The sequence below is a fragment of the Stigmatopora nigra genome, chromosome 15 (assembly GCF_051989575.1).
Source record: "Stigmatopora nigra isolate UIUO_SnigA chromosome 15, RoL_Snig_1.1, whole genome shotgun sequence".
NCBI lineage: Eukaryota > Metazoa > Chordata > Actinopteri > Syngnathiformes > Syngnathidae > Stigmatopora > Stigmatopora nigra.
Window position 1 is genome coordinate 11,406,210 of NC_135522.1, and position 16,725 is coordinate 11,422,934.

Genomic DNA, 16,725 nt, shown 5'->3' on the forward strand with positions numbered 1-16,725 from the left:
GGTTTTATGTGACAGTTACTGAACATGAACTCAATTGATCTTTTACTTTACACATTCCCGAATGTTCTCATCACCAATGAGCTGGAGTGGAAAAAATGCCCAAACTATCCATTCAACTAAAGGTACGTTGATGACATTTGACTCAAGTAAATCTACTGGTATTACTCAAAGGAAAAAGTAGCTAATATAATTAAAGACTACATTCATTCATCATATGTACCATGCATACTTGGAAAGGGTGCTGTAGTCAATCCCAGCTGACTTCAGGCCAAGGGCAGATTACAACCTGCGTAGTCGCTGGGTAAAGAGTACAGTAATTATTAGGAAACATTATCAATGGCACTGAAAGAGCCAATCTTGTATCTCACAGGCCCCAAAATGTCAGTGACTCTAATTGTCACTACAGTCATCACCTTTTATTCATTCATCTTCCATGAATTAGATTAGATTAGAACTTTATTTCATCCCGTATTCGAGAAATTCCCTTGTTTGCATTGGCAAGACAGTAGCAAGCACAGACATAGACCATACCATCTATCCTTGCAAGGGTCACTGGAGCCTATCGCAGTCAACCTCTGGCAAAATGCAGACTACACCTAGACTAGTTAGCAGTGAGCCATAGGGGACACAGATAGACAGACAACCATTCTCACGCCCAATAATACCACCACCAAGCGATAACCGATCGCACACTTGCCCACAAGGAAGTCAGGCAAATGAACACCTGCACCATCAGGTGCCTGAGTTGTCACCTATAGAAAAAAGAAAAAAAGAAAGCTCTGGTTAATTAGACATTTACAAGTGTCATTGAATTAGCGAGTGCAGAGGAATGCAGCATGAGTTGACATTAGTTTGGCTGCGGTCCTGTGTCCTGGATTCTAATTGATGCAGGTGCAAGTAGTCATTAAAAAAAAAAGAAAAAACAACTAAAACAAGAAAAAAAGTGTGTTAGTTTTTACAAAGGAAGAGAAATTAGGTCAAGAAGTTTTTGAACCATAAAGGGATGTTTTTTTCTAAACAGAAGTACAAACAATGACTTTTTTAATATTAATAAGCTAAGTAAAGCTAAGCATTCTTCATTGCAAGCACGTATATAATAATGTAACATTAATACACCTAAATAAAGCAAAGCATTCATTGCAAGCAAATATATAATAAATGTGATACTAATGACCCTAACACAAGTGTACAAGGCCTGTTAGGTTCATTAATAATTACCTTCGTCCGTAATTATCAATAACTGCAGGCAGACATCTTATTCAATTATTGACATTTAGACAAGACAAGATAGCTCCAAGGATCACTGGTATACACACAAACTCCATCACCACCACGATAAGGTGATGACTCATCAGGTGTTTTTTAATTTTGTATTTTTATTTATTTATTTTTATTCTGACTGAAAAAAGCAGGGCCATGGAAATCTGATATTTCTTCAACAAAACTGTCAAACGTATCAAAACGTATCTGCATTTTTTATTGTTTCAGCTAAATTGGAGCTGACTGTTTAATGTGTTCATAATCTTGAATTAATTCTATCAAAATCGAAGGCACTTGAATTGGATTTGTCGCACAGTATCCTATAATTGACTAAAGAATCAAAAATCAAGTTCCGCCCATCTCACCAACACCATAGATATCTTCCTAGATCCGCTCTGTGTACGCAGGAGGTCCATATGGGTTGGATTTTTTCACTTGCGCCATAAAGGGTTGGTGTTTGTACTGTAATATGTGTATTTTATTTTGATATCGCTGCTTGGCCTATTTGGATGTGTGTGCTCCATTCATAGGTCACTGGTTCTATTCAGAAACAGGAATCCAATCCCAATTACATGTTAATACACCATTAAATGCCCCGACCTATTGAATTAGCATCAAAAGAATCACATGATCATAAATGTTAAAGACTGATATTTATTTCTCATCACAATTAAAATGGGCCATGCTTACTCATCACAGGAAGAAAACAAAACAAAAATGCTGTCTTTCTTTTTACTACTGACCTTGCTTTGTTTCACAATGTGAATACTTGCATACTATGAACATAAGATAAAAAATACAAGCCTCTACTGTACCTGTTCAGACTTTGAATCCTGTTACCTGCACACCCAACTTAATCTTGCTCTTATTTTCTCTCTCGAAATTTTGTATGCGGTATAAGTTGTGTCCACTTTATGTAAATCAGGCTGCTTAATCACCAGAAGTCTTAATGACCTGGAAAAGTGTGACGTTGTAGAGCACTTGATGCCCATTGTTCCAGGTGTAGAGGACCCTTTCCCTGGGGTTGTAGTCCATCATGGAGATGTGCGAGTATTGATTGTGAAAAGGGATGTCTGTGTACTCATAGGTGGATGTGTTAGTGTAGTAAGCAAAGTAGATCTTGGCACCGGCGAGGTGAGAGTTGGTGACATAGAGCGTGCTACAGATCATGAAGGACTCTCCGGCGCTGCGTTTGGGGAAGCCGGTGTCCCACGTCTGCAGCACCTCCAGAGTCTGCGGCTCCAGGCGACCGATGACAATATTCCCGGCTTTGGGGATCGTGGTGTAGACCGCCCACAGGCCCTTCTCGTCGGCCATCAAGTCGATGTCGGAGGAGCCGCCCCAGGAGTAGGGAAAGGTGTTGTTGTAGCCAGCACCGCTCAGGCTACGCTGCACAAGAACGCTCCGGGACCGGAAATGGTACTTGATAATGATATTGCTCTGGTACTTGTTGTAGTACAGTGAGCCATTGTAAACTACGTGGCCGGTGCCAGCCCAAGGATGTGGGAGCAGGTGCTGCACAAAGTTCTGACCTTTCATGAAGTCGCTCATGGTCCGGTACTCCTGGACGCGACGACCCTTGAAATAGCCGTCCATGGACCAAACCTAGGGCAAGGAAAGTAGCGATGATAAATTAATCGGGACTCAACTTTGCCTTGATGTTTAAGCCTTTCACTTCCATTGACGATGATGTGCCAATCATGTGGCATTTAATTATTCTTTTATTGTGACAAAAATGAGTTCATTACTCAAGTGGCAACCAATGAGTTAATGCGACTGGAAGGTGATCAGTCCATTACAGTTACATGGCCTCTGACATTCTGCAATCAGTTAATCCCTGACACAATGAGACCAGGCAAGCCTGTGCTGCGCTCGCTTCTCCCTCTGTTGCTGGGGGCAGTTCCGGGCCCCCTGCAAGACCCTTGCACAGCAGTTTTTTTTTTTCTGCATGACTAACACATGTCAGAGTGGGTTCACACACGACAAGGTGCAACGTCACAAATTGAGGTAAATTAGATTATCAGTGACATAATTAGCAATCAAGTAGAAAGTAGAGTACGATTCTAACTTCTTCCTTCGGTTAACAATAGCCCCAATATGTGTAGAGTAGGCTGGGTGAACACTCTAAATTGACCCTAGGTATGAGCGTGAATGGTTGCCCGTCTCTTTGTGCCCTGTGATTGACTGCCTATTGATTCAGGGTGGCTAGTGCCCATAATTATCTGAGCTCCAGCACCCCCTGTAACCCTAGTGAGGATAAGTTGTTCTCAAAATAAATGAATGAGTGAATGAATATATCACAATCTAATATCATTTGTTTTTTGTTATTTTCCTTTACCTGTGGTTCCTTTCTTGCTATACCCATAAAAAACCCTTCTTGTCTCCTACACACAACTCCTATGTGGCACATTAAAACTGCTCACCCTACAAGAAGACTCAGATTCCCACTCTTCATGTCTAAGCAACTGAACAGGACAGTTTTAAAAGAAAAACATATTACTACAGCGCAATTCAACACTAGGACATGCAAATTTCTTTGCCAGATAAAAACTAGTCAAGAAACAAAAAAGGAATGGAAATTATAACACAAATAAAATATATTCAGAGGCAATCAAAAGCAAGTCATACTATTGGGTATTGTAACAATTAGGGCAGATATGAATATATTGTGGTAAACAATAGTGTTTTTAGTCCTCATTGACAAAGCCTCCGGGTATTGGAACAATACGGGCAGTTATGAATACATTGTTGTAAACAATAGTGTTTTTAGCCCTGATTTAAAGGAGCTAATTGTTTAAGGGCACCCCAGATTTTCAGGTCATTTGATTAGAGGTGAAGAGCTTAATAAACTTAATGCTGCATGCTAATTTTGTTCTTGGAAATCTGTCAGGTTTAAGACCATATACATTCAATAATATTGGAGCAGAGGAAACACACAGCCAGTCGTGATGAGAATTTAACTCACTTCATATGAAGGAGGGAGCCAGAAAAGTTAGCGCTGGGAGATGTCCATCCTCCAGCGTAACCAGATCGAATCCCTGGCAACTCCCCACAGACAAACTGGTTTTATTAACACAGGATCATGTGACAGAGACAAACTTTAGGCGGGAAGGTGAACAAAGAAATGGGGTGTTGTGATAGATAACACCCCCCCCTAACTAAAAGGAGTCGTTATGGGAGTTACCACAAGGTCGTGCAAAATTCTATTCCAGTGACTACACTATATAAACCAAAAGACATAATAATAATAAGCATAAAATACATTCATACTTCACAAAATCACACAAAACCAGTTCCAGTCCTAAAGACTTGGGGAGCATAATTGTATTAAAACAGACATAAAAATTCAAGAGATGGGGACCCAACTTAGATTCTTAACTTTACAAATGCTCCAGGATATCATCTAAGTACGGCGAGGATGCTTACTGCTCCACCAATTCCCCTTCCCACAATCCTACTCCTGCACTTGACTCCTCCTGCTCTCTCCCACTGGCACACTTATGACTCACAAAGTGCCTAAGGTTGCACCTGGGGAGGCGCAATGGCAGGGAGAAAAGAGCTTTCTCAGCAAAGTCTTCCATACTGTGTTAAGCATAAAATAAACATCTACGCAGCGTGAGTGCCATTTAATTAAATCAATTAAAGATTAACTTTGTCTTTGTCTTAACTGAAGTATTAAAGACAAAGCAGTGAGGACAGCAAATGCTGCTGAGAGTGCTTCAGGACGACGATGGAGTTGCTAAATTGATTGATTTTCTCTAGGTGTGAATGGGGGATGACAAAAGTGGCTGACTGCCATGTGTGGTGATGTCTTCTGTTTTATGTATCGACGCAGTTCGATTCACGTTCTGATCCTAGCGGTGCATGAGGACACAATCAGCAGAGGACGTGTCCTGTCAAATTCTGGAACCTTGAGCTCAAGACAAGTGCAAGGGACACAAAAAGCTGACCAAAGTCGTGGAAAGGGTTAACATGCCTTGGAGTAAAGGAATTATTGCACAGAATGATAGAGAAACCATAAAGGATAGGAAAATGAATAGATGGGCATTTTTGAAGAATATGGATATGAGGGTGATCAACAGAGCCCCAAAGAACATCAACTACCCCCTACTTACTCTGTCCAGCATCTACAAATCCCACTGCCTTAGAAGGGCAGGGAGTATCATAAAAGACAATAAGCATCCTGGCTTCCACCACTTAAACTTGATGCCCTCTGGAAGAGCCATGACAGCCAAGACAAACAGACTGAAGGACAGTTTCTTCCCAACAGCTGTCACCATGGTCAACTGGAGTTCTGCACCGAGGACCTAATTAAGACGTATTGCTAGCCACTTTAGTCACTTTATTCCCCTTACCCATGTTGACAAGTACTTATACTACATATTTATAATGTTGACCACTTATTTAACTATTACTATTTATTGATTATTATCTGTTTGTCTGTTGTTGAGTCCATAGACTCAGCGAGTGGTTTACTCTCAACAACTTGGCGTTGAACGTCTCCAAAACCATGCAAATCCTCCTGGAATTCAAATGGAACTAGGCCGCTCCACTCTGATGATTTCACTTGGACTACTTATTTATTTATTTATTTCTTATTTATTGATTATTTATTTGTCTGATTGTTTGTTGTTATTATTTCTGAACTACATGGGGAAAGCTTAACAATATCATTCTATTTGTATAATGACAATAAAAGCATTCAATTCAATTATGTGAAACATGAGCTGTGTAACGTCATGCATGTTAATGCCTATTTTTTTGGATTCCACTGAAGAATTTAAGATAATATACTGCACCAATCGGACCCATTCATTTGTTCATTAATTCATGTTCATTTATATACTGAATCCCTCATCCTCAGAAGGTGGGGGGGGGGGGGCTATCCCAGCTATCTATGAGCACCAAGCGTGGGGCACCCTGAATTGGTGGGCAGCCAATCGCAGGGCACAAGGAGACAGACACCATTTACGCTCACACTCATACCTAGGGGCAATTTAGAGTGTTCAACCAGCCTACCCGGCATTATTTTGAGATGTGCGAGAAAAGCAGAGTACCTGGAAAAAAAACAACGCAAGCCTGGGGAGAACATGAAAACTCCACACACTGAGGACCAACCTCAGATCGAACCCTTGACTCTACAACTGTGAGGTTGACGCACTAACCACTCAACCGCCGGCCATCGTTCATTCATTTTTAAGAAATCAAAAGGAAAGATTACACATTCTCAGTTAAAATTCAGAGTTGGTAAACCCAGGGTGTTATTTTAGTTGATTCTCGGTTCATGGTTATTGCTTGTCAAATGTTATTTCCTTAGACACATTTATTGTAGTCACGAAATAGTTATGTCAGTAATCTCTGTGGCAGTACATTACCTACTTTACTCCTACTTTACCCTTTATGTGAGCTAATAACATGACTAGGCCACAAGCCAAAATAACCTCCAGGCTCATGTCAGGGTCATCTGATCCTGCAAATTACTTTAACCGGTCCATTACCAAACGTCATATCTGAAGAGGCATAGACAAATAGCCATTGACATTTACACTAATTTGAAATCACAAGATTTTGACCATTTGATGCTATATTAAGATGATAGGTATATTAAAAAAATATCTGCAGGTATTCCATTTGTTTATCTTTCATTCCACTTATCCACACAAGAGTGATTAGAGTGCTGGAGCATATTTCCACCAACTATAGGCAATAGTACAGCTAAAGCTGGGCAATAAAACGATAATGATAATTATTATGAAATTATTTTTGTCAACACCCACAGAGAACGGGGGTGCTGTTGCAAGATGAATGCTAGTTCCAGACCAATGCTTAGGAGAAGAGGATTATGAGAAACTGTTTTAACATGTTAGCACTCGAGGCTAACACAGAACATGAATGCATGACGACAACAACTCGGCCAATATAAGCGATTCAGAGATGCAGGACAACAACGAGCCGATCCACTTAAAGATCCAAGTGAATTATTCCTGGAATTATTTTTTAAACGCCTCGTAAACATTATTTATTGAAGATGTTCTTAACCCACTGCCTTAACTTGAGGACAGCCTGCAATATTTTTCTTACTTGATATAAAAGTGTTTCCCCATTTTTTGTAAATGTTCTGAAAATATTGCAAAAATCTAAAACTTGTTATCTTGGGTTAAAATGGTTTAAAAATGGCCATATGTTACCGCCCACATTCCAAAAAAAAACATGCATGGTAGGCTGGTTAGACACTCTATATTACCCCCACGTATGAATGTGAGCGTAAATGGTTGTCTGTCTCCTCAGGCCCTGCAATCGGCTGGCCACAAATTTAGGGTGTCCGCCAGCTCATGCCCGAGTCAGATGGGATATGCTCCAGCACCCCCCGCAACCCTTGTGAGGATAAGCGCTTCAGAAAATGAATGAATGATAATGAAATTCAAACTCATCCTTCTCTCCATCATCCATAAACTGACTGAATGACTGCTTTATATATCAACATGTCTAGGGGCACGCACACTAATTACCTTAGCCATTTTGAAAACTGTAGTGCAAACAGCTCATTTATTCAGCCATTGATGATGATGGCATGATTTATTAGCTTGAGCCGCAGGGACAAAGAAGTGAAGGGAGGAGGTAAATGGATCCATTAGTGTTCATTGGGTTGCAGAGAAATATTTCGGATACATTTCCAGCAGAAGTTAAGGTCAAACTTCAACACTTTTTTCCTGAAGTCCCATTAATTTCCTTGAATTAATGTTCATAAGATAGAAAAGGCCAACTTAAATTTGCGTTAATTTCTCACTTGGAAATTCCTAATGTAAGATTAAGGGATATCCATTTTAAACCTTCCCTCCCTTTGCCTTTTACATTTTGAATCCACTTCAATATTTACTCGGGGATTTAGACACTTACTCGGTTGTCGGAGCTGGGGATCATTGTATCTGTCATCCAGGAGCCAAACCTGGACCCCGAAGCGCGGACCGTGATGGGATTACTGACACCAGTGAGTTTTCCACAGCCTGCAGGTCAAAAGGGAGATAGAAAGAGGACGGTATGAATATTAATAGATGTGACCGGGAAGCATTTGAACTCTTGCAGCAACATTACCAACAACATTCATCCAAACATTGGACTTTTCATCAATTTTTCTTTAGTTGATTTTGTCTTTTAATAAATTTAAGGCTTTATAATGAATTAATCACACATTAATTGCAGAGGAATATAATCACTACAAGCTTTTCTGTTTTACTTGGTAGGATTTTAGGGTAGATAGGATTTTAATCAGCATTTCAAGGCAATTCAATACAAAAATATAAAAACTATTCCTTTACTGCTATTTTAGACATTTGAATATATATATATATATATATTTTTTTTTAAAAAAGGCATAGTACAGACCTTTCTTCTTTTAATGGTCAATTGAGAGACATAAAACCCCAATTAACCCTTGCAAAATATATTCTGTTCTTTTGGTGGTCCCCAACCTTTACTCTCATTTATTAATGTACTTCTTATTTTATTTTTTAAATTAGCCTATTTCATTAGATTTCTCTATTTCTGTAAAATTAGTTTAACTAATGCATTGGGAAATTCTGTGCTGCTAAAGGTTACGTGTTATTCAAAGTTTCCATGATGAGACCTGAAGAGAAATATTTCTTTTAATCACATTTCGTATTCTTTCATTGCTTTAAAATGATGTGTATCTATATGTAGGTTTTTGTCTATCTTTTGCTTTGGAAACAGATCTTCTGTGGAATTTACACTTTTACATTACTAGTACGGCTGCCCGGTTGCTGAGTGTTTAGCGCATCGGCCTCGCATCTCTGGGGTCCTGAGTTCAAATCCAGGTCACGTCCACCTGTGTGGAGTTTGCATGTTTTACCCGGGCCTGTGTGGGTTAGGGTTATGGTTAGGTTTAGGATTAGGGGATTCCAGTTTCCTCCCACATTCCAAAGACATGCATGGTAGGCTGATTGGACACTCTAAATTGCCTCTAGGTATGGATGTGAGTGTGTATGGTTGTCCGTCTTCCTGTGCCCTCCGATTGGCTGGCCACCAATTCAGGGTGTCCCTCCCGCCTCTGGCCCGGAGTCAGCTGGTACAGGCTCCATCACCCCCCGCGACCAGTTACCCCAGCAGGGGGGCCCAAAAGGAGACGGAAAGGTTTCTCTGTTCCTGGGTATTGTGATGAGCAAGGAAAGTTCACATATTTTTTTCTCAACTCCTCTACTTGTATCAGGACATTACTTGAGTTACACCCAGTTGTTCATTTGCATATAATCTTAAAAGTAGTCTGCTACCCGGAAGCCACTGAAGGGTGGAAGGAGAGGGGGCCCGGCCGGGCTTGTCTGTATTGTCCAAATGTTCTGTCTTTGTGTTTTAACCAGCATTATTGTTCTATGTTCTGTTTTCACTTTGTTTTACTGTCTTAGAATCAAGTTGGTACTTTCTTCTGTCCGCTTGAGAGAATAAAAAAAATTGTGAATAGAACTTGCAGTCGCCGGATTGATGGCGCTCAAGAGGTGATGCGATGTTTTCATCGTGGCGAGTGCTAACAAGTCTGAATATGTCAGTTAAGGGGTCTTGCCTGGGATGGCAGACCTGTGGAGAAGCACTATACAATTTCATCATACGCAGCTGAGGGTATGATGACTACTAGGCTTTTTGTCAAGTCAATGATGACGACAATGCCTATGTCTGATAAATTAAATTAAATTAGAAGAAGGCGGCCTAGCTGTTCATTGCAGCACTCCCAAAAAATAGCTCTCTTCTACAGACCTCAAAGTTAATAGTTCATATCTGTTTTTATTTTTTTTCTCATTGGCTGAAATTGGCAGCAAAATCACACACAGATGACTAGAAAGGGAAGTCTTATTTGCATATGTGAGAATTATTGTAGTGTACTTCAGACAAAGTTTTACTCATGGGCTGCCATTGAGAGCAATGTCTTCTCGTGACAAACTCATTTAAGGAATATTTATGTATTTTCAAGAGTCACATGAGTTGGCATCTACCATCGTCAGTTGCACTGAAATAGATCATCATCATCGTCATCTTTCTGATCATCACCATCACAATCATCACCATCATCATACATCATACATCAGCCTTTTGTTTTTTTTTAATGCTGTTAATTCATTAGCAAAAGGAAAACAATCAATTATTCATTGTGACATTTTAGGAAATCTTTTCCTAATTTAATTTGATAATTTCAGTGGGTGACCAGGGTGTAAATGTTTTACATCAGAATATTTATCTGTTTAATCTGCTCATCCAATCAATAATTTAATTTTGCCCCGCGCTGACCACACTAATTGTCTATAGGAACACAGGTGCTGTAATAGAATTGGACAGATTGCAATTAAGAATTCATTGAGCTCACAGCAACGGCCATTTGCATGCAAGTGCATACCCAGCTTCTGCATGCAGGAGTGGAGGCGTGTCTCCAACAGCAGCACCCGCTGGCGCAGCTCCTCATAGTCGTAGGCACCCATCTCCTCTTGGATGGCCATCAAAACCAAGGACAGATTTCTCACCTCCTCACGAAGGAGCAGGATCATCTTTGTGTCCGATTTGTATTGATCCAGTACGGGCAAGCGACGGAGAAGCTCGCTCATCTTGTCTTTTAAATCCTAAGCAGTCAAAAGAGATATTTGTTCAGCTTCATGTGTTTGCATTTTTTGTCCCGGTCAGTATGTGTCAGATTGATAGCGGAGTGGTTCATATGCAGAAGCTCTAGGTCCATTCAAATAAATGTTATCATTCAAAACAACACAGAAATCAGTCCAAGAACTTGTTATTATCCCAAGATGTTCTGCTTTTTGTTTCTCACTATGGTTTATGTCATTGACAATGATAGGCATCAAAATTATTTCCACTGGCATGAATGGTATTGAATGAATATATTTCAGTGTCATTGATGGCAGTAGTTGCCCCATTTTGACTGGGAGGGGAGAATAACTGAATGTTAAAGCATTCAAAATTATATAATTTTTCAAACATTAAAAAAATGACAGTAAAATCCAAGCATTTTCAAGGGTTTCAAAGACCCTGAAAAAAATAATACTATTTAAATGTGCACAAAAATATTTGTATAAATGTTATTATTTAATGTACACAACAAAATTGGTAAAAATAAAATGGTTATTTTTTAGAAAAAGAATCAACATCTCTGGCTATTGCAACTTAATAACAATTTGATTTACTACAAAAAAATCGAATTCAATTCTTTGCCTACCGACATCATTCATTCATTTATCATCTGTATTGCGCATCATTGCAAGGGTTGGGGGGCTAGCTGGTGAAGCAAAGTAACATTTAACATGTAGGAGTACTAGTCAAATAACAAAGTTATTAACTTCCAAAAGAGCTGTGTCTGTTTTCTCAAGCAGGCCAAATCACTGATGCATGGAGAAGAAGCAATAAAACAGGAGAAGGCAGGCCAGCCCTTTCTTTCATGCCCCAGAGATGATGGGTGCAACATGATGGATGGCTGACAGGACAGAGGGCCAGACTAGTTTGTGCTTTTTGCTGCCTTGGTAAATAAAATCATAATTTAGAAACTGCATTTTCTCTTTTCTTGGGTTGTCTCTGTGTCATATGAAAATTGATTTGATGGTCTGAAACCTGTATGTGATATGCAAAAAACACAGAAATAAGGAAGGGAGGAAATACTTTTTCATGACACTGTATCTATATATATAGATAGGTAGTAATTGTTACTTTGTGAGTAGGTGGTGAATTAGAACAAATAAAAAAGATGCTTTTCCATTGTAATATCCAGTTTTTTTTATTAATTTGTATTTAGGTCATTTCTATGGGAATAGATGATTTGAGATACGAGTAAATCAACATCGATTTACGAGCTTGGGCCCAGAACCCCACTTTCGTTTCAAAAGAAATGGCTTGCCTCTTCCTTGCACCTCCCTCACTAGAAGTCTTTCGATTTTCACCAACCATATTGAATAATGGATGCACAAGATATTTAATGATAAAAATGAAAAAGGTTCTTTGCACACTGAAGATACGTCACGCACTTCCGCAACTTCCGCACTGCAACAAAATGGGCAGAGGAAGGTCGATGCTAGGTGAGGCACTTTTCAATTCTGAGAATGGCTCTCTAGAAATAACATTATAAAATGTGAATTGTTTATGGCTCTCTCTGGTGAGATGTGATGAGCTGTGTTGCTTTTATGCTTTTACGTAATGTTTTACATTGTGGCGAAAAAGTTCGAATGTGGTTTCACCTGACCAGCGCACCTTTTTCCACATGTTTGATGTGTCTCCCAGGCGGCTTGTTGGCAAACTTTAATATACTTATACTTTTTGTATATATCTTTGAGAAATGGTTTTCTTCTGGCCACTCCGCCATAAAGGCCAGATTTGTGCAGTTTTCGACTGACTCTTGACCTATGGACAGACTCTTCCACCTCAGCTGTAAATCTCTGTAGTTCATCCACCGAGGAATGATAAGCCACTTGGCTGCATCTGTGAACAGTCTTCTCCTCGGTCAAGATAAAAGTTAAGTTGAACCACTTTTAATATTTCAACAGGGACACATAACTTTATGTTAGTGTTGCTTGGAATTATACAAGACATGATTGCATGTGAAATGGGGTGAACCAAATGCAGTGAAAATATACTTGCTGTTCAGCAGGGCTGGTGCAGTCACATACCTGAAAGCCTTTGGGATTGAGACTACGTGGGTTATCCGAGGCCACTTTCAGCCTCCCATCCACCGCTTTCATCAAGCCTTCGGTCTCTCTCACATACTGGAGGTCTCTGTTTGTCCGCAAATCCAGCACCTCCATGGACTGACTTACATTCTGTACCTAGTAACAGCAAAATTTGAATCACAATCTACATTTACAATGTAGATGCAGCATATGAGTGTAAAACTAAATGTGGGGATGTCTATGATATTTTGACGTACTGTTATACTCCTAAATGATCTGTTCGGATTTTCCGTAATTAAAATTGTTCTCACCCCGAGGTTCATTTAAAATGAAAGTTAATTAACATTCCTGTAAGTATGTTGGTAATTTAAACACTGTATTTTCTCGCATATAAGCCGTATTTGTAACTTTAAAAAATGATTACTGAATCAAGGGTATGGCTTATTTATGCACAAAACTAAACATGCTCTGAATGGCCAGACGCAAGTAGCCTTGATACATGTGTTCGCAGTGTTTTCCATGTCAGCACATCTGATTAGTTATTAAGGCTGATCGAAGGTCTTGCTCTCGATCATTAAAATATCAGCCTTGATAACGGCGCAATGTGTCAGTCATGCTATTATTGCATCCAGAGTCTTGGTGATTAGGGATGGTATGACAAAAAATGGACTGTACTAAATTGTACTGCTCTTGTGACTTCCTGTTTTAATTCGTCCACGGACAATGATTATTCTTAAGATTTTCCCTTCAAACTATCACATTTGTACTCCCTTTTAAAACCATTAATATGGAGGTCAAAATTGTTAAACGGGGGCGCTTTATACAAGAGAAACCGTAAAATTCAACTATTTTCAGGCAATTTTAAGGGTATGGCTTATATGCGAAGGTGGGAAAAATGCGAAAAAATACGGTACTTGATATATGTCAATCCAAGGTTTAAGCATTGGCAGCACTCTGAATTTCAAATAGTTGATCGTGAACAGACGACTGCTCTTGTGACAAGTCAAGTCACATTTATTTAAATAACCTTTATTCACAACAAATGTCTGCGCAAAGACAATTAAGACATCTACTGATCTAAAGTATCCCTAAAAGCCTTGGGTAGGCCTAAAGAGATCCTTTTTAGAATGACCAGGCAACAAAGAATTTGTGCCCTCAAAGATTGTTGAGAGGGAAACATTTAACATATTGAATGATGCAATGATATAAAAAAGAAACAAACTTGAACGTCGCTTTGCTATGAAGAGAAGCTAGAGGGGATCTTTGTAGCATAAGGTATGAATCTTATGTATCCCGTTAGGCACTATTTATTGATTCCCCATACAGGCCGGCACTAAGTTTAATCTACCAGTGCTGACAACCCACTGTACTTCTGCATAACCAGCCTACCGTCACACCCCCTCAGCAGAAAGTTTATTTGAACCTACTGTTTGCGTCTTCTTTGCGTTTGCGTGTTCTTACTGTATATCCACACAAACAATAAACAAGACACTCACGCAGATAGGCAGTGTTCCAAACTCCTCCGATTTGCACGCTGGGTCTATTTGGATCCTTATTCAACTGTTCTAATTCTAAAAGGTTACCGTTTGGCATGGAGTCTGTTGCTCCAGATGCCTTGTTTGCCTTTCTGCACTCAGCCCCCGCAATGACTGTGTCCAGCCTACTGTTCTCTGCACACGTGTTTTCTCCCACATGCTATATCAAAACATGTTCTTTTTCCCTATTGGAAATAAAAAGAGATGCTAAAATAAATTCTAAGGTAGGGCCAAACTCATTATATTATACATACTCTGAAGGGATGGAAACTTGGGTGGTGCGAGTTGACCAAAAAATATTGAAAATCTCAATTCTTTCACAATGTTTAATTTTCTTTATTATATAATTTTTTTAGTGATCTCCGATTTCCTGAACCGCTTTATCCTCACTAGTTTTGTGGGGGGTGCTGAAGCATAACTCCCAGCCAGAGACAAGGAACACCCTGTATTGGTGGCCAGCCAATTGCAGGGCACAAGGAGACTAACAACCATTCACGCTCACACTAGGTGCAATTTAGTGTCCAATCAGCATACCATGCATGTCTTTGGATTGTGGGAGGAAACCGGAGTACCCAGAGAAAACCCACCCAAGGGAGAACATGCAAACTCCACACACAGTAACGTTAGTTCCCCATCAATGTTGAAATATATTCTTTCCCTGCCTTCTAACACGTGATCAACCTGTGTTACAACTGTATGAGTTCAATCTATTTACCTAATCATGATTCCAATATGAAACACATTTTGAGCTACATGCCACTCCCTTAGCTGATGTCAATGCAGAAAATTACTTAGAGTATACAAACAGGCAAATTCCAATTTCATTCAATTTTTCGGACTGTTAAAGAATGCCTATAAAACACTGTATCCCTTTATTATTTCAAAGACGTTTGGATTATTGAATATTTAATTGTATTTTTTTTTCTCCATATTTTGACATTGATTTTTGCTGTGAAGTTTCGACTATACCCTCACATTTTTAAGCTTCAAAAGAAGCTGTGTAGCTTTCTCTATCCCCACTCTCGTAAAGACAAACTAAGTATTTTTTTCTTTCTTATGTACAGCGCAAATAACACAAGCTGTATTATGTATTTGATTGGCGTGCGCACGTTTGATATCTGGTGCCTCATCATGTAATCATCACCTCAGGTCAATTAAAAGAACCCAGAATTATGCTAAAATATGGATTGTCCTATGTCTTTTTGGCAGACTCAACAATTTTCAAGGGTTTTCTCTTTTTGGCTGAAGGACAAGTCAACCATACTGCCTCACATACGTGTTCCCATTAACATGAGACTAGCAATCTCCACTCGAGATTGAGACTCAATATAATTACTAGAGAATTGGTAAATTTATACAAGAATATTCTCTATTAATAGTGCAAAACAAGCCTAACCCTTAACCCTATCCAGCACAGCACAGACTGTGTAACCCAGGGGTGGGGAAACTATTTTGCAAAGGGACACAGTGGGTGCAGGTTTTCATTCCAACCCATCGAGGCACCCTTTCACCAATCTGGTCTCCTACAAGTGCAATCAACGGATTGCAGTCAGGCGCTTCTTGTTTTCTGCAGAAATTTCATTGGTTAAATAGTCTGTGCTATATCGGTTGGAACAAAAACCTGCCCCCACAGTGGCCTTCGAGTTATCCCATTCTCCCATCTCTGGTTTAACCAATGAGATTTCTGCAGAAAATAAGCAGCACCTAACCGCAATCCACTGATTGCGCTTTTAGGATGGATTGGTGAAAAGGTGCCCTCTCTATGGGTTGGAATGAAAACCTGCACCCACTGAGGCCCTTTGTGGAATACTTTGCTCACCCCTACCATCTGGCAGCTTTACATATATTATTTATTCATTCATTTTCTGAACCACTTATCCTCACAGGGGTCGTGGAGGAACCTGGGGCCTATCCCAGCACCACGTATAACTAGGTGCAATTAAGAGTATTCAAACATCTTAACCTGCATGTCTTTGGGATGAGGGAAGAAACCTGAGAAACATTTTGTGTGGCAGATGTAGTTTTTTGTGGAAAAAAAACTACACAGGCAGGTGCATCTCAACAAAATAGTAACAGGTCACATCTTCTTTTGAGGGCTTGCAAAGGGAGTGGTAAACGCATACACCATGACATTGATGTGCTCTTGTGAGGGAGGGATGGCTAAATTGAGATGCAAGAAGGGTCTTGCTGAGTCAGGCTGGCACTTGAATTCTTATATTGCATTTCACCTCATTGAAAGTTTGTCTCTCCCCAGATGGGTGGTTGTGTCT

At 39.7% G+C, this 16,725-nt stretch overlaps 1 protein-coding gene across 2 annotated transcripts in view; it reads right to left on the minus strand.

The window, feature by feature from the left end:
* Window positions 1-1,894: 1,894 nt before the first annotated feature.
* olfm2a (olfactomedin 2a) overlaps window positions 1,895-16,725 on the minus strand; it is a 62,285-nt gene continuing 47,454 nt past the window's right edge. For both annotated transcript variants that reach the window (XM_077735257.1, XM_077735256.1), the window contains exons 3-6: window positions 12,921-13,076; window positions 10,658-10,877; window positions 8,158-8,264; window positions 1,895-2,865 (exon numbers count right to left, since the gene is read on the minus strand). In XM_077735257.1, coding sequence (XP_077591383.1) covers window positions 2,191-2,865; window positions 8,158-8,264; window positions 10,658-10,877; window positions 12,921-13,076 — 1,158 coding nt within the window. In that variant the 3' untranslated portion in view covers window positions 1,895-2,190. The remainder of the gene's footprint in view (window positions 2,866-8,157; window positions 8,265-10,657; window positions 10,878-12,920; window positions 13,077-16,725) is intronic.